This window comes from Jaculus jaculus, chromosome 8, assembly GCF_020740685.1.
Source record: "Jaculus jaculus isolate mJacJac1 chromosome 8, mJacJac1.mat.Y.cur, whole genome shotgun sequence".
Taxonomy (NCBI): Eukaryota; Metazoa; Chordata; class Mammalia; order Rodentia; family Dipodidae; genus Jaculus; species Jaculus jaculus.
Window position 1 is genome coordinate 51,630,688 of NC_059109.1, and position 22,208 is coordinate 51,652,895.

A 22,208-nucleotide genomic window follows, 5' to 3' on the forward strand; every position below is an offset into this window, starting at 1 on the left:
GAAAGACAGACAGAGAGATTGTCTTGGAATCATTCTCAACAACTACCTCAAAGCACTGGAGAACCAGCAAGGCAAAGGCCCTCAAGGGTGGAACTTCCCAGAGAAAGATAGGAGCCACATGTATAAAATCACCCTGGTTTTAATTCAACAAAGGAGATAAGACAGAAAACTCACCAAAACACTGTTTCTCTTAAAGTGAATCAAATGTATAATCTGGGACTAAAAACATAGAGTTTACTAAAATTAGAAACTAATAAGTAAATCAAAGTTAACAGATTAGTCCCAGCAAGAGAATTACTGAGATAGAAGGCAGGAAGATAGACAAATGTCTGAATTAGTGTAGAAAGAGTAAGAAGGGGGTGTGGGGGGACATACTGAGCAAATATAAAACAAGCATTTTTGTTTTCTGTATTATTGTGAGTAGACAAGTATAACAACTAAAGCTTACTATTATAAATGTCTTACTTTCTACTATGGATCTGTTATAGTTGGGCAACAAGAAATGAATTTACAAATAGCATGATTACCTGTGCTGTCACATAGGTGAATTTAGGATCTTCTCTTGCTACTCCAAAACCAAAAGTACAGCAGAGATGTGGACTGTGTAGATTGTGTGTTTATGAATTGATTTTTTCTGAATGTCTCAGACTCTCCATGACAGTGAAAATTTGCACAAAAGTGTCTCTTACCTATAGTTTTTCTTTCAATAGTTTCAGTTACCTGCATCAACCAAGGCTTCAAAACATTAAATGGAAAACTTTAGAAATTAACTTCCATGACATTCTGAGTAGTATGATGAAAATTTTTTGCTATCCCTTACCATCCTCTCCCATATGTTGTTCTTCATCTACCATATCTCTGGATGTTTTACCTGCTGTAAGTCTGGTTATCAGGATAGGCTTGGAGTACATAGTGCTTATTGTTCAAATAACCCTTGTTTTGCTTAGTCTCCCAGACACAAACAGTACTGGTGCGAACAATTTGGATATGCTATACAGAAGCCATAAGTTACCTCCTTTAAAGAAAAAATAAAAGTTTATCATAGGTGTGTATGTGTAGGAAAAAGCAGCAGATACTGAATTCAGTCCTATTCATGGATCAGGATCCACTGCAGTTTTAGAATGATACCTTATGGATAAGGAGGGACTGACTACTGGATTTACTAAGATAACAAGTTTAAATTGTGTCATTAGTCTGTCTCACTTCATGAGTTAGCTTAGCTCACCACCATAATCTGTTTCATGCATTTGACTACTAGTTTGTATCATCTCAATGTTGTCATTCTTCCCACTAATTAATATGCTTTTTGCTTCTTTAGTAGTAGGATGCTCCCTTCTGCTTACTAAAATATGGCAAATGTTTTTACTTTAGAATCGTAAGATGTAAACACAAATCATTATTGAACACATGATTGTTTTCAGAAATGCCTAGGTATGTGACTTGTGTACTTCTGGTTTTAAATGAGTTAAAGGACCCCACTACATAAGCAACTGTATTGTGAAATCATACTAAAAAGCATGTAAAGAAAGTAACGTGATTATTCATAGCCCATTAATTACTCTGTTACATTCCCTCTGGTGCCAATAATTAGATCCTGCCATTAACTAAGGTTAAAAGAGATTAATGCTAGAAATGTACATAATTACTTTATTTTTAATCTTCTTTTTCCCCAATTAAAGCTACATGTGCTCAGGTAATAAACTCTGGTATTTTCCACTTAGCAGCTTTATATACATGTTTAGTTGTGTGTGCTGTAACAGTGTTTTTAAAGTGTAATGAAGGGAAGTCTCCATGTATATTTGTTTAATCTATCTTTTACCAATTTTTTTTCTCATAAAAATTAGTCTAAAAGTTCTGGGTATTACAAAATCTACCAAGCTGAATTTTGCCTTAAAAATTGGTAATATTAGGGTTTGTTTGTTTTTTTTTTTTTAAATCTCAGTAACCATTTTGATTGAATTGACCTGGTATCTAAGCACTATGTGTCTTCTTAGCACTCAAAAAACGATCTTACAGTTGCTATAAATTTTTTTTTGTTTAGATAGATACCTAATGATTCCAACTAGAAACAGTATTAGATGTGTTGTTTATTAAATAGAATGTGTTAAATTCTATACATACAATGGGAAAATGTAAACATTTACTGATAGTTTTTGAAATATACTTGGCTCACAATTGAAAGTCATTGAATTTCTTTAACATACTTTTTACTCAGATCAATTTGTCTTTTTATTTTATGATCTAAGTTGGAGCTGGTTTATCTAAATCCCCTCCAAAATAGCTTTCACTTGACTGGTGCATAATGCAGCCTGTGTTATTTATTTCTAGAACTGTGAATCTTAATCTAATGCCTAATGATCAAATAAGAGCATGCACTGAGTAAAAAGTAAGGACCTGACTCTAACTGGAGAATCATAGCATAAAATATAAAGACAACAACATTGTGTAACTTATATAGAAAAGTATTTTTTACAAAATCAGTGATAACCGTAATGTATATAACCATGAGAGCATTTAGTATTCAAAACATAGGAAAGAAAAATATCCACAACTGAATGTGTTTGCTGGTGAGGCCCTTGGCATGTTGAACACATTAAGGACAGTGACTGTAGTTTCTCTCAGGGGCTTTAGAAAATTGAGGTATATGAGATATTTTTCTCCATATTCAGTGTGTTCAAATCCCTGGCATGTTTCCCTTGCCATCATACTAGGTTGGCATTTCTGGCTATTAATAAGCACACACCATATGCGCCTTCTCGGCCTCAGGGATAATGCACCTAACCAAGCTACCACATGACTGGATGGGCAGATGGAAAAATTTTTATCACTAAAGACAGTCCCCCACTTGTTAGTTGACAACCAAGTTAGCTTCAGTTTGTAAATTAGTATATAGTGTCTTCATGAGCTAAATTCCCTAAAATTAGCTATCTGAATCAGTATAGGTGTGCCTTCCACCCAACTCCCATCTCTGCTGTTACGACTCAGTCTGCTTCAGGACTGAGGAGATTGCTGCTTTCCTGAGCCCTGGTGAATTGAACCACATCCACAAAATTCATGACTTCTTAAGTCTGAGAACTTAGAGCACTATTTCCTCCTTCTACTTCACATGCTTCAGGTTTATGTCTGACTTTGTTTTTCCCCGTCCCCATGTTTGTTCACTGGATGTCTTTAAGACAAGGACTGCTTATGCCTTTATTTGTAGGTCCCCATAAGGCTGTAATGTGTTTAGTAATATCAGCCTGAGTTGGAATTTGGTCTGTTTGCTGGGTGTGGTGACACACGTATTTAATCCCAGCACTCAGGAGGCACAGGAGTTCAAGGGTTAGCCTGGGACTACAGAGTGCCAGGTCAGCTTGGGCTAGAGTAAGACTCCACCCTGAAAAACCAAAACCAAGAAGAAAAGAAAAGAAAAGAAAAGAAAAGAAAAGAAAAGAAAAGAAAAGAAAAGAAAAGAAAAGAAAAGAAAAGAAAAGAAAAGAAAAGAAAAGAAAAGAAGTCAATAGGAATAAAGAGAAGAATTTAATGTATTAATACTTTGTGAGTCTTAAATTGCTGAAGGTAGAACAAATGAAAACAGCTTGTATGCAATTTCTATATTTCTACATACAGTCTTTAATTTCATCAGCTTATTACCTTGTTCTGATTTAAAACAATTTCTAGATGATCACTCATTCTTGCTTCCCTTGGTAAGAAATTTGGTTTTTAGCTCACACCTTTAATCCCAGCTCTCGGGAGGCAGAGGAAGGAGGATTGCATGAGTTCAAGGCCATCCTGAGACTACATAACTAATTCCAGGTCAGCCTGGGCCAGAGTGAGATTCTACCTCGAAAAAATAAATAAATAAAAGGAAGAGAAATTTTGTTTTCCACCCTGTGACTACATGCTCCTTTTCTCTGCGTTCTGAATGGCCATCTCCGGTCCACTTCAGCCAAGCTCTCTGGACACACTTGGCTGCCGCCCTGTTGTGTACGCCTGTCATCATGCCCAGGTGCAGCAAGCATTAGAATCACACGCGCCACATTCCTTGTGAACCACTGTGCTCTTGGTGCTTCCACTTACTTATAGTGTGTCACAGCTACTGCTTCTGTTTTTTAGTCATTGTTGTATGTAGAACATAAATAACTCAAATATATTTTTAAATACTATACCTAATGAAAAACTTCCTCACCAGCTCTACATCAAATACTCTATTAATTGCTGAAGAAAAACATGGATTTGCCAAACGCATTCGACAGGATAATTCAAGTGATAAGCTTCTAAAAGAAAACAAGCCCACACTCGGTATGTCTGAGCTCTTAATTTGATATTTAATGGCATGACTGTGTAACATACATACATTACTTTAGGTTTATTCTGCAGTATCTTCATGATAATCTCTTTTTGTGTAGTATTCATCATTGTTATCTTGTGGTAAACCTGTTGTGATTGTCCACATTGCAGATAAGGAAACAAAACACAACTTATGAAGTACTTCTCAAAGGTCACATAAATATTAAAGTGGAGCCAGAATTCAGAATGAAAGGGGTTCTCTACTTTTATCCTGTGCTCCTCTTTTTTGTTATCTAAGTGCCTTGTATTTCAGATGAATTGGTAAATAATTGAGCTATTAATTAAAACTAGTTATATAGTAAGATATACAGGTAGATGGATGAATGAAGAGAGAAGGCAGGTGTATAAATATGTTTCTGAGACAGGGTCTTGCTGTGTCTCACAGGCTGGTTTTGAATTTGTGGTCCTCCTTTCTGTGTTCTGAGATTATAGCCATGTACCCCCATGCCCAGCTCATTATACTGTATAAATAAACTACACCCACTTGCAACTTTTCTCTCAGCCTATTTTTAATAATTTGGCCTATGATTCATAAATGTAATTACTATACAAACTAGTTTGTGTCTAGTTGTAACCATATTGTAACTGACATTTAACAATTTGAAACAGATATTAAAAGCCTGCATTCCTTTAATCACAAAAGTGAGTGAGATGAGTCCATGGTAACAAAAACCCTTCAGTTGAAGTATTAATTGTATCATACCAACCAATTCTGGGCCACAATGTCCAGACCTTTTCTCTCTAACACTACAGTTCCCAAGACTTCTTTCAGAAAGCACTCACCTTGCGCTGGGTCCTGTAGTGAAGACAACAATCAGTAGGTTTGTTTGGTTTCTTCTTGAAAGGAGCTTTCAGTGCCTAGATTTTAAAGGAGTTTTGTGAGGTACTGATTATTTCTATGAACAGCATGAGAACTCTTCTGATATCTTTCTCAGTAACTTTGCTGAATCTTATTGCCAATTCTTGGAGTAGCCAATAGTACTTAATTACTTTTTCTGTGAAAATGACCTGTTAAGCACATTTATATCAGACTGTAGAGTACTGAAATGGTAACTTTACTGATATGGTCTGAGATGCTATGTTTAATGCTGATAAATAACGTATATCTGAGGTTGGTGTAGATGTGTTCTGTCCCATTTGTCTCCTGGGAAAATTTCTCAAGAAATTATAATTACATATTAAACTTTTTTAAAAAATCTCATATATAAAACTTTGAAGCCAGGCATGATGGCACATGCTTTTAATCCCAGCACTTGGAAGGCAGAGGTAGGAGGATCACCATGAGTTCAAGGCCACCCTGAGACTACATAGTGAATTCCAGGTCAGCCTGAGCTAGAGTGAGACCCTACCTCAAGAGAAAAAGAAAAGAAAAAAAAAAAAAAAACTTTGGCCAAGCATGGTGCTGCACATGTTTAATCCCAGCACTTGGGAGGCTGAGGTAAGACGATTGCTGTGAATTTGAGGCTAGCCTGAGACTACATAGTGAACTCCAGGCAATCCTGGAATAGAATAAGACCCTATCTCTAAAAACAAAACAAAACCAAAAAAATAAATTGGTATTTCTCATATGTTCATGTTGAAGAATAGTATGAAATGCATCATATATCTGTAATATAAAGAGGTGTACATTAAAAGGTGGGAGGGGGAGTTTTTGCCTAAGGGAAAATTTAGCTAACACTAAGGTATGATCGTTAAGGGTCCAGAAACAGGAAAGTGTAAAAGCTCTGACTAAGGAAAGAATCTCCCTAAAAATTGATTACACTTGAAAGAAAACTAATACTTATCAGAGTCTTTTGATTTGCTTCTGAGTACCAAGCGTGAACTCCTTCTCCCATAGTAGTTAACATTACCTGCACTGTTCTGGACCCATCAACATTTTCACATGGAGGACCAAATGAATGAGACAACTACATTGAAAGAGGAGAGTCCTCAGAGCAATAGGGATGGGTAAGGGGATAATGCTGCCAGATTACAGTATATTCACATATTAAAGTTCCCAATTAAAAAAACATTAGTGGGCTGGAGAGATGGCTTAGCAGTTAAGGCACTTGACTGCGAAGCCTAAGAGCCTAAGTCCAATGTCCAGGTCCCACCTCTAGCCAGATGCAAAAGTGAGGCAAGCATGCAATGTCACACATGCACACAAGGGGGCACGCACATCGGGAGTTCCTTCAAAGCTGCTGAAAGGCCCTGCTGCACCCATTCTCTCTGTCTCAGCCTCTTTCTCTCCACCCCTTTAAAGGCATATGTCACCACACCCTGTCCAAGATTTTTAAAAAAATAAATTTTAGGACTGGAGAGATGGCTCAGCTTTTAAGGCACTTGTCTGCAGAGCCTAACAACCCTGGTTCAGTTCATACCCATGGAAGCCAGATGCAAAAGGTAGTGCACGTATTTGGAGTTCATTTGTAGTGGCTGGAGGCCCTGGTGTGCCCATTCATATTCATTCTCTTTCTCTCTTCCTTGAAAATAAAAAATAAGTCAATAAGAGAGAGAGTCTTTTCTCAGCAATATGTAAAAAAGTGAAGTGCATTCAGAAGCTCACTCTTCCCTTTGTGTGAAGAAGCTGGATAATGAATCTGTAAACTGAAGGTGTCCATAGTTCTCAGCTGCTGTGTGTGAAAATATGTTAAATGACCATGAATTTCAAGAAGAGACTTTCATTATGCTTTTCAGCAAATTGTTGTAAATTGAATGAACAATAGTCATTGAATTATACTTGTATTTATGTATTTTTTTTTTGTTCTCTAGGGTATAAAAGAACCAACTATAAAATAAATTCAAGCATAGTTCAAAAATTTGGAAGAAACATTTCAAAAGGAAATTTACATTAAATCACTTCAAGACCAAGGAAGAAAATGAAATTAAATATGCTTTTAAAAATGTCAGTGTCTTTTCTGAAATGTGTTTAAAATTTTTGTAAGACCCTCTAAAATTGTTTGCCAAATATTTTTAACAAGCAAAAAAAGAAAAATGAAACGTCTGTATTGTAAACATAAAATTACAACAGAGAAGTTTATGCTTCAAGTTTCTGTACTTGACAACCCCAGGTCAGCATGATTTCAGGTTAGTTTTCCTCTGTCAGGAGTTGATTAGAATATTTTAGCAAACAGTGACTTTAAATTCCCTTTGTCATTTTCTAAAATACAGATAATTTAGAAGTCATAAAATAACCCAAGATATATTGGTGTTCTATTATGTCATACTACATGCTTTTACTCATATATGTAGTTTTCCTTTCTAAAAGTACTTTTGTATAAAAATGTAGATATATTTGTCCATAAAGTTGTAAATATTATTTAAATGTCTATTGTGAATGAAACATTGTTCTTACTAGTTGATATATTAAAGATGCAGATTTTTTAAAAGTCTGATTTGCTTGTTGGATTACTTCCTATTACATACCCTAACTGTTATTTAATGCAAATGTGAATTTTTTTAATGTGTATTTCTTATTACATTGAGGCATGTGTACCAAGACTAGATCTGAAAATAATCCGAAAGTTGTTCTTTTTGGTTTCTTTGTTTTGTTTTGTTTTAATGATGAGTAATGGGTTGGAGAGATAATTTAGCAGTTAAGGCATCTGCCTGTAAAGTCAAAGGACCCTGATTCAATTCCCCAGGACCCATGTAAACCAGACGCACAAGAAAGCATCTGGAGTTTTGTTGCAGTGGCTAGAAGCCCTGGCACGCCCATTCTCATCCTCGCTGATATGCCTTCTTTTCTCTCAAACAAAATATAAAAAATAATGATGATGAGTAATGACAAAATTTTAATCATTTCTGGTGTTATAAGTTACAGCATAATGAATGATCCAGCCTTGTTCTCTACTCTTGCTTGGTCTACTTCTCTGTTGACTAAAGCATGTATCTGGCTAATCGCATGTTTCAGTGTATGTCACAGAAGGGGCCTTACTTCATAGCAAACCCTCATGCATCAACTGATTTCAATGTTTTAAGTCTTTTAGTCTAGTTTTTCTACATCATTCTGAGGGAAGTATGAGATACGATGATATTCGTTTCTTAAGTATGCTTGAAAAGGTCAATAAGTCATTACACCTCAATGTCCACCACACACTAGGTTGTAAGTGTGATTTTTTTTTAAATAGAATTTGCCTTTGTACAAATTAATGTCTATTTTGCAATTAAATTATGTTATGGAAAAATTAGGGATATTAGAAATTATGAAAGTGGGAAAAGAAAACTCTTCAACATGAGAATAAAGAGAAAATATGTATATGTACTTAGATTATGGATGCTGTCAGGGGTTAGAGAGATGGCTCAGCAGTTAAGGGTGCTTACTTGCAAAGCCTGATGGCCTAGGTTCAATTCTCTAGTACCTATGTAAAGCCAGATGCACAGAATAGTGCATGTCTCTGGAATTTTTCCAGTGTCAGGAGGCCCTGACACACATGTACTTACTGTCTCTCCCTCTCAAATAAATTAAAAACATTTTTGAAACATTTTGAAATTCCCAAGAGATCAAATAGAAATCCTGTCACTATAAAAGCATTTGTAAATGAACTATTTAAAAACTAGGCCAATCATAAGTATATATTACTCTGATCTTAAAACACCTGTATAACCATTATGTATTGTGGAATAGAAAAGTATTAGTACCTCAGAAGCCCTCTTTGTGCCCTTTCCGATGTGCTACCTTCCTAGAGATAACAGGTGTTCTAATTTCTCATAGTATAGATTGGTTGTAATACATTTAATAAAAGATTACTCTAAAAAGTAATACTAAATCCATAAAATTTTCCTTTCCTCCTTTTCCCCTATTAATATTTCAAAGTGTAAGTAATGTTAAGAGTTCAGCTACCCTAAGAAGTCATTTATCCATGTGTTAGTGATTTTTTTTTTATTGTGACAAAAATGCTTGGTAAATGTAGCTTAAGGAAGGGTTTGTTTTGAGACAGTTTAAGAAGGAATATATTTCCCTATTGCAAGGAAAGTATGACTGCAGGATCTTGAAGCAGCTGGTGACACATTGCTTCTAGAGTCAGAGCAGAGAGAGGAATGATGGTGCTCAGCTTACTTTATCCTTTTAAAAAAATATTTTTTTTATTTATTTGAGAGAAACAGAGAAAGGGGCAGAGACAAACAACGGGTGCACCAGGGCCTCCAAACTCCAGATGCATGTGCCCCATTGTTCATCTGGCTAACATGGATCCTGGGGGGTCAAGCCTCAAACCAGGGTCCTTAGGCTTCACAGGCAAGTGCTTAACTGCTAAGCCATCTCTACAGCCCATTTCTCCTTTTTATTCAGTCTGGGACACCAGCCAATGTTATAGTACAGCCTACATTCTGAGTAGTGCACTGGGAATTCCCACCACCACCAGCCCCATGGACACACCCAAAGCTGTTTTTTTTTTAAAAAAAATTTTTTTATTTATTTATTTGAGAGCAACAGACACAGAGAGAAAGACAGATAGAGGGAGAGAGAGAGAATGGGCGCGCCAGGGCTTCCAGCCTCTGCAAACGAACTCCAGACACGTGCGCCCCCTTGTGCATCTGACTAACGTGGGACCTGGGGAACCGAGCCTCGAACCAGGGTCCTTAGGCTTCACAGGCAAGCGCTCAACCGCTAAGCCATCTCTCCAGCCCCCAAAGTTGTTTTTACATGGTGTGGTTTGAATGTGAATGAATGCTCCCCATAGCCTCAGGTATTTTTTGATTAAGATTAAGCTTCCTGCTTGAACCTCCTGTAGCCTGCTGGAAGGGGGATGTCATTGGGACAAATCTGGATTTCAGCTGCAAGGTCTGGAATTTGAGCCCAGGGGTATGTGTTTACTTGCTTGTTTTTGGTGTTTGCTGGCTTTTTTTTTTTTTTCCTCTCCACTTGAATTTATGAAAGGAAGCCAGCTGCCATTGATAGAACTTCCTTTGGTTCTATAATCTTTTAATAAATCTGCCTATAAACTGTCTGGTTAGCTATTCATCCCAGCAATGTGTTAGTGTTTACAACACACAGAGAGTCTAAATCCTGTCAATTTAACAAGATTAACCATCATAATTCAACATGGCACCAAAACATATTTAAATCTTTACCTTCCTTCCCTTTTCCCGTATTCTCTTAGCCATCTTGTAATGTAAAGTGCATTCAGTTCATCTCTATAGTCTTTAATAATCTTAACACTTGCATAGTTTGAATATGCAATGGACTTGCATAAACATTCCTATTCCAATGGAGAAAAATGAAAACATAGCAAAGGAAGATGACCAACAAGATAAACATGAAACCCAGTAGTTCCATGTATGATATCTGGAACTCAGGTTAGAATCATCTGGGCTCCATTATGCTTAAGCAGTCCCATCCATCCAGCTCTGTCTACAGCATATAGCTTCTCCCTTGAGCCTGTTCCTTCCCATTCCTGCAGCTTTCCTTGGCTGAAATCCGCTGATCCTGGCCTTGTTAACATTAGGTTCCACCTTCCTTTGCTCAGTCACCTTTCAGAGAATCAGCCTGCTCACATTCCTTGGTCACAGCAGCCTTCTGGAACCTCCTTTCTGATCTGACTCTTAAACTTCCCATGCCTGCAAAACCAGGACCACATGGGAGTACCAAGTTCTGCTGCAAGTTGGAGATGTAGCTGGCTTCCTTGGACCACAGCTATAGCATCCAGCTTTTCTGATTCTGCAGAACCACTTTCCAAGGCAATTCTCAAGCAGAGAACTATGAGGAATTCTTACTTTAGGCTCCTACAAAATTTCCTTGAATTTTCACAAGATGGATGATTCAGTAGTTAGCCTTGCCTTTAGCATGCCTTTCCTGCTGTCCCAGTGTAGTGGAAAAGCACTTGTTTTCATAGAACTAATCTTAACAATTTGTGTTAGTTACATTTGCTTTCTCAGTACCTGCTTTTACAATTTTAAACTTGCTCCTTTCCCTACCAGGCTATATGTTTTCCATATCTTTGCTCTTCCCTATTGCTCTTTCTCACTGTAAACCAGAATAATATCAGTGAACAGTAACTAGAACACAGCATGAATGCTGTCCTGTCTTCAAATTTCTCCTGCCAAGGAAATAGCAGATTGAATATTAGTGCTGCCCTCACTGCTAGCCAAAGAAGCTTCTCTATTGAAATGGCAGTAGACTGTGGAGACTGAAAACTAATCCAAGCAGAAAATAGGCTATAAAGAGCTCAGCACTAAAGATTGCAATCACTTTATCCAAGGCTAGGGAACATTGTAGAAGATGGAGTAGAAGGGATGTAAAAGCCTCAAGGTGGGAAGGCAAAGCATACTATGGGGTACTGTCCTTTCAACGTGAACCAGCTAGTACATTCATGACCCCCATGGTACTTACTGATGCCCCACTCTCCTGTTCCTGTTGTCCACCTTATGTGGGCCGGGAGATGATGTCCACCCTCTGCTCATGCCATCATTTTCCTTGCCATCATGGAGCTTCTCCCTCAAGCCTGTAAGCCAAAGTCAGCCTTGTGCCTTCTCTGAGTTTGGTTATTATGATCTGCTTCTTGTAGGGACCTGAGGTTGGCTATTTGATTCTTCTGTGTGGAGAATTCCCTGAAGTACTCTCTGTAGGTTTGGCTTTGTGTTCATATAATTATAAAGCTGACTTTTATCATGGAATGTTTTTCTTTCACTGTCTATTATAAGGGATAATTTTGCTGGGTAGAGAGAGAGTAGTTTGGGTTGGAAGCCATAGGTTTTTAGACTTTTCAGTGTTCCATTCCAGGCCCTTCTGGCTTTCAGAGTTTCCATTGAGAAGTCTGAAATAATTCTGATGGCATGACCTTTATAGGTAATGTGTTGTTTCTCCTAGGCTGCTTTTAGGACTTTCTCTTTGTTATAAATGTTTAGGGTCTTAATGATAATATGCCTTGGAGAATTTCTCCTTTTGTCCAATCTGTTTGGAGTTCTGTGAGCTTCTTATAACTTGATGGGACTTTCTTTTGAGAGAATAGGAAAGTTTTCCTTGATGATTTTGTTGAAAAATTTCTCCATGCCTTTGGTCTGAATTTCTTCCACTTCTGGTATTCCCATGATCCGAATGTTGGGACATTTAAGGATATCCCACAGTTCCCTCATGTTCACAAAAATTTTGATTAAGTTAATGCTTGGATTTTCTAGCTAGCTGGGTATTCTTAGCTGTATCATTTGATTTGATGCTATATATTTTCAGGGTAGGAGCTTAAGGTGTTAGGTGTGGCTCTTAAGACTCTCAGAGTATCTACAAAGGTATTCCTAGGGGTTGAGTTTCCCTGCTATGAGAGTATTCAAGCAGGCTGAGTGGAATAAAATACAGGTAGATTCTAAAATTTAACTAAACACTGTACACATTCAATCAAAAATAGCCCCAAGTATGTGTGCAAGAGTAGTTATTATAACAACCAGATCCTCTATCAACAAAGAGGTTAAGATTTCTGGTCTGTTGAGGGATCCCAGTCAGCTTGCGACCAAGTGAGACCCTTCCCTGGTGCAATCCCAGTTACCTTGGATGATTTTGGTCTCAGTCAAGTTGCTGCCTAGGTCGTCGGGCTGCTGTTCTGATTTCTGGAGCTGGGCACTGGCTTTTACTGCAGGGTCAACCGAGCCTGGCAAGTGTGGCCCTGCAGATCAGCACCCCTGCTGCTGGAACTGCTGCTACTAAAGCTGCCACTGCTGGGTCTGTAGCCACTGCTGCTGAAGCTGCTGCTGCTGGACCCACCATTGCTGCTGCCTCTGCTGCTGTTGTAGCTGCCACTGCTGGAGCCACCACTGCTGCTGCTGCCACTGAAGCTGCTGCTGCGGGATCTGCCGCTGCTGCCGCTCCTGGGTCTGCTGCTGCTGGGTCTGCCGCTTCTGCCGCTCCTGGGTCTGCTGCTGCTGCTCCTGGGTCTGAGGCTGCTGGGTCTGCCGCTGCTGCCGCAACTGGATCTGCTACTGCTGGGGCCACTGTTACAGGTGACAGAGCCCCTGATGTTGCTGCCGAACTCTGCTCCTGCTTGGGTCCCACTGTTGGCTCAAGTTGGCGTGGCCAGGTCCCGGGACCACTGCTCTGTTCGCTGGAGCTGGGCTCAGGCGGTGGGGGAGGGGAGGGAGCTGCAGCTGCTCTGGTTCTCTTGCTGCTCCACGTGTGCTTCTACCTCGAGGTCTGCTCCTCCACTGCTCACTGCTGCTCTCCCTTCACATTTCCTGAGTTGCGGAGAGCGCCGGTGTGAGGGGAAGCTCCCGCACCTGGCTTTTCCTGCAGCTGGAGCCGAGTCTGGCCGCTTTCTGTTGCGCCCCACCACCGCGGTTGGCGGAGCTGCCGGAGCTGCTTTTGCTGGCCTGTGTGGGCTCTGGATGCTCTGGATCTCTTCTACTTGTCCACTGCCGCTTCAATTTTCTATACACCTCACTTTTGAGTAAAAGTGTGTATTTTGCTGAGTTTTTTTGGTCTTTTTCCCCCCTAGGCTGGAAGTCTCCCACAAAAATTTTTGAACTTATTGAAACTTTTGGTCTCACAACTGTCTTTTCTGTTTTGTCTTCTAGGTCTGAGTTTCTATCTTCCACTTGCTGACTTTATCCTTGAAAGCTTCTACAGAGTTTTGGGCTTGTTCAATTTGGTTTGTATTTTCTACTGCTTTTTTATGTATAGTTTCCATCCCTCTGTCAAGTTCCCTTTTCATGTCATTTTCTGATTTTCTTAATGCTTCTTGGAATTCAACCTTCCATTTATTTATGTCTTCATTGAACTTAGCCAGCTGGTTATTGAGGTCATCCTTTTGCTGCTGTACTTCAGATCATTTAACTGTCTTTGGAACCCTTCCTGGTTCTTTTCTATTATATGTAATCTATCGAGGACAGCATTCATACAATCATTGGCCCTTGTTGATTTTCTGAAAGTTCTGATATTTGCTTGGCCAGGGTTGCATAGCTTATGTCTTCATTTTGGGGTTTGCTCTGATCCTATCACCTCCTCTGTGTTTTGATTACAAACATCCATTTTGGGACTTTTTAGATTTACTTGCCTTGGATTCTTCATGTTATTCCTTTTGCTTTGCAGTCTGCCCATTACGGTGTAGGAGTTTTATTTAATTTAGGCGGAAACTGTAGTCTATCTTTGAAGTATCTTCAGTGATTATTCCCTTTTATGCTTGTTTCCACTAGGCTTCTGATTGGAAGGAGCCCGTGAGGCTCTGGTGGGGGCCTGAGTGCCTAATGAAAGGTCTTGTTGGGTGATTCATGGTATGGAACTGCCTGGTCAGGTGGCCTAAGGGGGTGGGCAGGGAGGGGAGGGATGGGATAAAGCTGACTGATGTTGCAGCTGGGCTGTGGAGGTGGAAGGGAGGGTAGAGACGATGGGAATGGTGGTGGTTTCACAATGCTGACGGGTGAGAGGATGTGATAGTGGGTCCATTGGGACCCTGTAGCAGGGGTGGATGGGACTTCTGGGTACTGTGACAAGGCAGGGGAGAGATATGGGACTGTTGAGGGTCAGGTGATACATGGGGGGGGGGGGTATGGAAGTCCCTTATGGTGGGAAAGCCTAGGGAGAGGGAAAGCCTAGGGAGAGACAAACACTAGCCTGCTGGCCTGGGTTCATGCATGAGGGTAGAGCATGGTGGAGAGTGGGACAGCATTCCAGCATGGAGCTTTGCTAGCCTGCTGGCCTGGGTCCACTTAGCCTGCAGTTTGTGCAGGAGGAAACTGAGGCTGGGACTGTGGCTAAGATGGCTGCTTAAGGAGATTGGGGGACTGGTGGGCGTCCCTAGATCGTAGGAATCAGTGGATTCTATACTTTGCTCCTCAGCGCCCTCCCATTGGAGGTCTACTAGAATCTGGAATCCCCTAAAAAAACACAATGAGCCCTAAATAAATGTCTTGCCTTTCCTTCTCCAGTAGGTGTGGTGTGGTTAGGTGGACACCACCTTGACTAGAAGTGTAGCTGAGTTTCTAAATTACATCACTCCCTATGTACAAACAACCCAAAATCCCACATAAGCTCTCCTACTAAATACCTCTCCTCAAATTTTCATCCCAGTTCAAATACACTTCCCTTTATTATTAGCAATCAATACTGCCCTTTTCCCATTTTTACCCTATCAAATGTTTTATATTTCTATCTTCACATCTTCCAAAATTCTACTATTTATCTCTTATAACCACCATTCTTCTATCTTTTATACTATATTGAAAAAAGAGGCTAAGAATTGGTGCTCATTTTTGCCTGATCATCCCTGCAGCAAAGTTATATGATGTGAAAAAGAGATATATGGTGGGAAATGCTACAGCATCCTTCAGAAACTAGTGACACAGATCTATGAATCTTAGCCATCTTTCATGTGGACTTCTCCAAAATCATTTTTAATTCCAACCTAATGCTTCTGCCAAACTTGTCTATTTGGCTAACCTTATAAAGCCACCCTAAGACTTTTCTACTACATATAAACCATTCAAGCAATGGAGTGTTTCTGGACTCTTGAAGAAATATACCATTTCTATTATTTGTTTTTTTGGGGGGGGCAGGGGGAGATTTAAAAGACAAGCTTTGGGAATTAATGACCTGAATAAACTCCATGCAGGTAAATTTTAACACTATTTTGTAATCAACACGTTTGTTTAAATCCTTATAACAATGATTCCACCACCAACCCCCGCCTCCACAGGCAGCTTCCTCAGCTTATAAGTTCAATTTGGCAAGATGCGTGGTGTAATAAACTTTTGACTTAATTTAAGTAGTCTTCAAAGTTCTTCACAGATAGACTCGTATCTCTTCTTTCCCGAAGAAAGAGATTATGTCTAACATGATTATGATCTTAAAACATCTTTTGTAGGTATTGGGTAAGTTTCATTACTTTTTTACCACTATTGGAAGTTAATTTTTAACTAAGGGTGGGAAGTGATGCCTGTCAGAATTAGTTGGAACTTACTTCACATTTCCCCATCTGTCAGTAGTTCATCATCATTGCTCGTAGACCCGAGATGATACAGTTGATTGCATAGAAATGACATCTCCAGATGAAATCCATTACAAAAGTAAACTAATTCCTAGTCATGATCTTAATGACCGTGAGCTGGTCTTCAGCAACCAAAAGTAAGCTGTAAAATGGAGGATGCATGTAAGCATTCATTTGGCATGTGCCAGATGCAGACATTTTCTAGTTTTTCCTTCCTTCACTTAATGCTCATTTAGAAATACACACCCAAAAGGGCTTGATATTTAATTCTTTTATAAACTGTAAACACATCACAGTGTGGTATTTGGATATCTTACAGACTTTGTCTGTAAACAGAAGTTGTTTCAAGGCATATTCCAGATGCTTGCTGGTTCAAAATTTTAGAAGTTTAACAAGTTCTCCAATGAATGCCAATAATTTTTAACATTTGGATAGAAAAAGCATATTTGATACAATGAGTGCTATTGCTGTTACTTACACTTTAGTGGTTATAATCATAGCTACCTACAGAACATGTTTGTATGATAAATCCTAAAATATAGGCAGCACCTTGAAACATTTATCTCAAAAACACATTTTAAAATAAAAATCAAAGATTCTACATCTTATTATATTATCTAATACCAGATGGAATGCAGCATAATATTGCATAACAGTGTGATTCAGCCATACAAGTGGCTTAGGTTTGTAATAGTTGGAAGTGTCATTAGAGAAAAAATTGCTGGAGTAGGAAGAAGGAAACCTGTTCCTGATCAACTTTCAGACTATTACATTGGTGAAATCAGTTGAAGCATTACTTACCTACCTATAACCAAATGGATCTTTGGTGTTCAAACAGAGCTATTTGTACAAGAGTCAATCATCCTACCCACAGGTGTACATGAAGGAAAGGGCTCAAAACTGACTACCAATATCAGAGCAAATGAAATTATTGATACAAACATGAAACCAATACTTGAAATGAAAACAAAAAGTTGTGTAGGAAAACATTCATTGTGCATGTTTACCTGGAATCACAGACTACAAAAAAAGTTAAATTTGGTATTTATTCTAAATTGAACTCATATGCAGAGAGTTTAAAATGTTACTTATGTTATTATTACAGTAAGTGTTAGGCATAATCCACCAACTTGCATTTAAAAAATATTCCAGGGATGGACAGATGCTCAGTGGTTAAAGTGCTTACCTGCAAAGCCTAATGACTCAGGTTCAGTTCCCCAGCACCCACATAAAGCCAAATGCACAAGGTTTCACATGCGTCTGCAATTCATTTGTAGTGGCTAGAGGCCCTGGCACACCCATTCTTTCTATTTGCCTCTCTTTCTCAAATATACCAGTATTTTCATATACTACATTTTAACCATGCAATGTACATGGCAACAAGTCTGGACGCTTTATGAGATCTGAGTTCACACTAGTCTCGGTCACCCTTGAGCCCCAGCATCGAGCACAGTACCTGGTCTTGTGTTTACTTGTGTTCAAGAAATCCAGAATAAGACCCTCATATAGTTCATGTTGGTATTTTACAGAAAGAATCAAACTGTTTTATCTTGGGGGAAACAATTTAAACAGTGTATAAATAACTGAATTTTTAGACAAGCAATGAAATGAGACTTATTTCTTATAATTATCTTTGAAAATATGTTCTGACTCCTCCAGAGTGGCCTGGGTCACATTTCCTCTCTCACTCCACTGAGTGAGTCACGTAAGTTGAGAGGTAGATGCCATTTTCCCTCTGTGTGGGCAGAAGGGTACTGGCTGTGCCATTCTTGGCACAGCTCTCATTTTAGCCCTAAATATCCTAGTTTTTCAGAATTTTTTAATCATATCTTTATGGTATATTTTCCTACAATATCAGTATTACAAAGTAACTGTCTAAAATTGTAATTGTCTATGGAGAAGTTTTAGCTAAAAATGAATTCCTTTATTTTGCTTAACTAAAACTCATCTAAACACATCTAATAGCTTTCAGTGAGCCTGTTAAAAGTTACCCCCATTAATATACCTTGGTTTTTGTTGGTGTTGTTGTTGTTGCTGTTGTTGTTGTTATTGTTTTGTTTTGGTTTTCAAGGTAGGGTCTCACTCTAGCCCAGGCTGAGCTGTAATTCACTATGTAGTCTCAGGGTGGCCTTGAACTCATGGCAATCCTTTTACCTCTGCCTCCCAAGTGCTGGGATTAAAGATGTGTGTCACTGTGCGTGGCTAAATTAGTATTCTTTCTAACTGTCCCATACAATTAGGCTTAACTGGAAATTCTCTGAACATTTGAATTGTGGGTTTAGTGGTTTTAAGTTTTCATGGATAAGGGTTGTTTTGTTTCGTTTTTATTTTTTTGTTTGTTTGTTTTATTTATTTTAGAGCTGAACAGACAGAGAAAGAGGCAGATAGAGAGAGAGAATGAGCACGCCAGGGCCTCCAGCCACTGGAAATGAACTCCAGATGCCTGCGCCCCCTTGCACATCTGGCTAACGTGGGTCCTGGGGAATCGAGCCTCGAACCGGGGTCTTCAGGCTTCACAGGCAAGGGCTTAACCACTAAACCATCTCTCCAGCCCCTGTTTTGTTTTTATTAAAAGCCTCTTTGATGTTGAGCCTAGAAAAGAAACTCTTACATTTCATTGTCTAAGGAAAACACCCTTTTCTCTATAAATTCTCAGTATGTCACTATTTAATACTTCATTTCCTACACCTAAGTAGTGTAAGTTCTTCCCACATAAATCAGTTATCCAAATCTCTGGGCAACAACTGGATATCTGTCCTAGAGTTCAATTATGATATTAATTACCTGGAAATAACACAGACCCCCACAGGGCAAGGGTCCAGTCTCTCAAGAACACACCCAACTTCAGATATCAATCACAAGTCTCCAGGTGATCTATACCTCTCCATCCAACTTGGCTACAAATTCAGTGTCCCCATGACCTTCTTCAGTTTGTTCATTTGCTATCACTTCTTAGAGAAACATTTGACATATATCTACCCATTTCTTACAAAGAATATTCCCAGGAGCCACCAAATAGAGGATGTGGAAGAGTAAGGAAAGAAGGAGGCAGAATGGAGTCACCATGTCCTCTTACGGCATCTCACATCCCAGCACCTCCACGTGATAGAGGCCATGTTATATAAGCATATTTGATTAAATCTGATCATTGAGAATGAAGTCAGTCTCTCGGCCCTCAAGCCTCCTATAGTCATGTGACTGGCTCCCTGGCAACCTGATCCCATATTGTGGTTATGGGATCTTTCCAAAATTTCCTCATTAAACTAAGCTCAGGTGTGATTGAAAGAAGATTGTTAGGAATAAAAAAAGACACTCTATTTGCCTTTGTTGCTCTTAGCACTTAGGAAATTCCAAGGGTTTTAAGGCACTCAGTGCCAACAACAGAGATAAACACCAAGCATACATTTCCTATTAAAAATTACAGTATCACATGTTTCATTGTTGAAAATTGGTTTTAGTAGCTTAGGGTAAGAACTATTAGGTGTTTTCATCTCTTCTATCTTCCCATTCAATTCAGGTGTCCCTTCAGTGCCATTTTTAACCCCTTCCTAAAACTTTGTGTAAGAAATTAATCTTTTGCAAGGAGGTACATGCCACTAATGGAATGTCATAATTTTTAGAAAATTCTCAACCAAATCTGGTCCACAAAAACTTTGTCCACTAGCTCTGTTTTTGAAAGTAATAAAGTTGCATATTTTGTTGTCAATTTGCCACTTGCACTTAAAATCTGCCATTCAGGATCATTAACCTTTATTACAAGGACTTTATAATGTCACTGGGAAATAGCAAGTTCCTGATTGTTTGCATATGCGATATTAGTCAGAAATGTCTGCAGCTGCAAGGAAGAGCATACCCAGCCATAATAGCTTCAAAAGGGAGGAGTTGCTTCCTCTCATAACTAGAAACCTAGAGAGTTGATTGGCAGTGTTTGCTCTAGAGTTCAGTGGTGCTTAGAGATGTTTTCTCTGCACTTCTCCAGGTCCTTCTGGTCATTTCCTATGATCAACGCAAGTGTAATACTTTTCCCAGCTGCATCTGTTCTTCTCAAGAAAGCAAAAGCTTCCCAGAAGTACTCTAACTAGACACCTTAATGGAATATGACACTTAGTAAGTAATCATTAAAAATTACCATAATAATACATGAGTGAATATCTTTTCATCAACACAAGTCATGTGAACACAACTTTGTCTTTAGAGATTCATACCCAATATTAAATTCAACTAAACACAATGAAAAATATCTCATTCCATGTTGAAAACAATCATAAGGTAGCAATTAAAAGGAGACATATTTCAGTGTTATTCTTTGCTTGCTTTCTAGTAGTTTAAAACTTGCAAAAGCAACTTCAGTGATCTATAGCCAATGATCTTTGTCCAACAAATAATAATTACAAGTGGGTAATTAATAAGTTTTCATTGTGGACTCTTTTCCTGGTTAAATCACAACAGATAAAGGAAAATATTTAATCCTCCCAGAAAAGAGCAAAAATAGCCAGGAGAGTGTAAGAAATGCAAAATCTTAGACTTCACCCCAGACCTTAAACAGAACATCCCTATTTTAGGAAGACCCCCAAGTTATTTGAAATGTGCATGTCCATACAATATCATTTTCTCTTGATAGTGTGATGATACAATGACTGTGCTATTTTTTTTGTATGTGGATGCCATTTATACAGAACTAAATAATAGTATTTGATCTCTGTGGAGAAAATGTCTATTTTAGAGCTGGGGAGGTAGCTTAGCAGTTAAGGAGCTTGCCTGCAAAGCCAAAGGACCCAGATTTGATACCCCAGGACCCATGTAAGCCAGATGTACAAGGTGACTTATGCATCTGGAGTTGGTTTGCAGTGGCTGGAAGCCCTAGTGCACCCATTTTCTCTCCCTTTCTCTCTCTCTCTCTCTCTCTCTCTCCCTCACCCTCCTCTCTCTCAAATAAATAAATAAATAAATATATTTTTTAAAAAAGAAAATGTCTACTCTATATCAGACTTTCTCAACCTTGGTCTTATTGACATTTGGGCCCCAATTGTTCTTTGTTAGGGAGAGCAGGCTGTTTAGCTGCATTCCTGGCCTCGATTAAATAGATGCCAGTAGCAATCACCACTCTAGTTGTGCAAACCAAAAATGTTCCTAGGCCTTGCCAAATTTCTTCAGGGGGCAAAATAGTCCCAACTGAGAAACAGTGCTCTCTGCATGAAAACCTTGATATGACAATGAATTTTCCAAGCAGCAACTCATAACTTCTATCTCTTCTTTTGCTTCTTAGTGCATACCCAGATGCCAGTGTTTCTTGTATTTCATATAATTATATATGCTTGGATTTGCTTGTTATTTTTCTTTAGCTACCTTTAATGTTTAAGTGACTTTTTAAAAATAGAAGGTGTGTGGACAGTAAACTTACCAAGTTCTTACTTGTCCAGAAATGTCTGGCTTGTTCTCACTAGCTTAACTCAGTGTAGAAACCCATACTCAGTACCCCTTCCACCTGAACTTTGAAGACTGACCCACCTGCTGTTACTAATGTGAAATCTCACACCACTGTTTTTATTTACTATATTTTGGGGCATAAATCTTCCATGTACTATTTGTTGGACCTAGATCAGGACCAGGACCAATTGAGTAAGACTCCTTAAAAACAAAAGAGAAAGTGAGCTCAACAGCAATAGATTGTCCTTTATTCAAAGCAAAGAGCAATAAAGGGTAGACAGTCTCTCCATGGGATTCGAGACTGTGCTCTCACACACAGCTGAGCTGGGTGTTAATGTGGTCAGAGGTGGGAAAAGGGGAGAAAAAAGAACAAATAGAAAAGGGGTAGAGGAAAAGAAGGGGGACCCCAGGCTGTTCCACCTGCTGAGTCCATTTATTTATTTATTTATTTATTTATTTATTTATTTATTTATTTATACAGAGAAAGAGGGAGAGAGAATAAATGGGCACACCAGGCCCTCTAACCACTGCAAATGAACTCCAGACTCATGCGTCCCTTGTGCATCT

At 38.9% G+C, this 22,208-nt stretch overlaps 1 protein-coding gene across 2 annotated transcripts in view; it reads left to right on the forward strand.

The window, feature by feature from the left end:
• Positions 1 to 7,555, forward strand: part of Kif18a (kinesin family member 18A) — a 73,928-nt gene extending 66,373 nt beyond the window's left edge. For both annotated transcript variants that reach the window (XM_045156887.1, XM_004660720.2), the window contains exons 16-17: positions 4,172 to 4,281; positions 7,081 to 7,555. In XM_045156887.1, the coding sequence (XP_045012822.1) occupies positions 4,172 to 4,281; positions 7,081 to 7,163 (193 nt within the window). In that variant the 3' untranslated portion in view covers positions 7,164 to 7,555. The remainder of the gene's footprint in view (positions 1 to 4,171; positions 4,282 to 7,080) is intronic.
• The last annotated feature ends 14,653 nt before the right edge of the window (positions 7,556 to 22,208 follow it).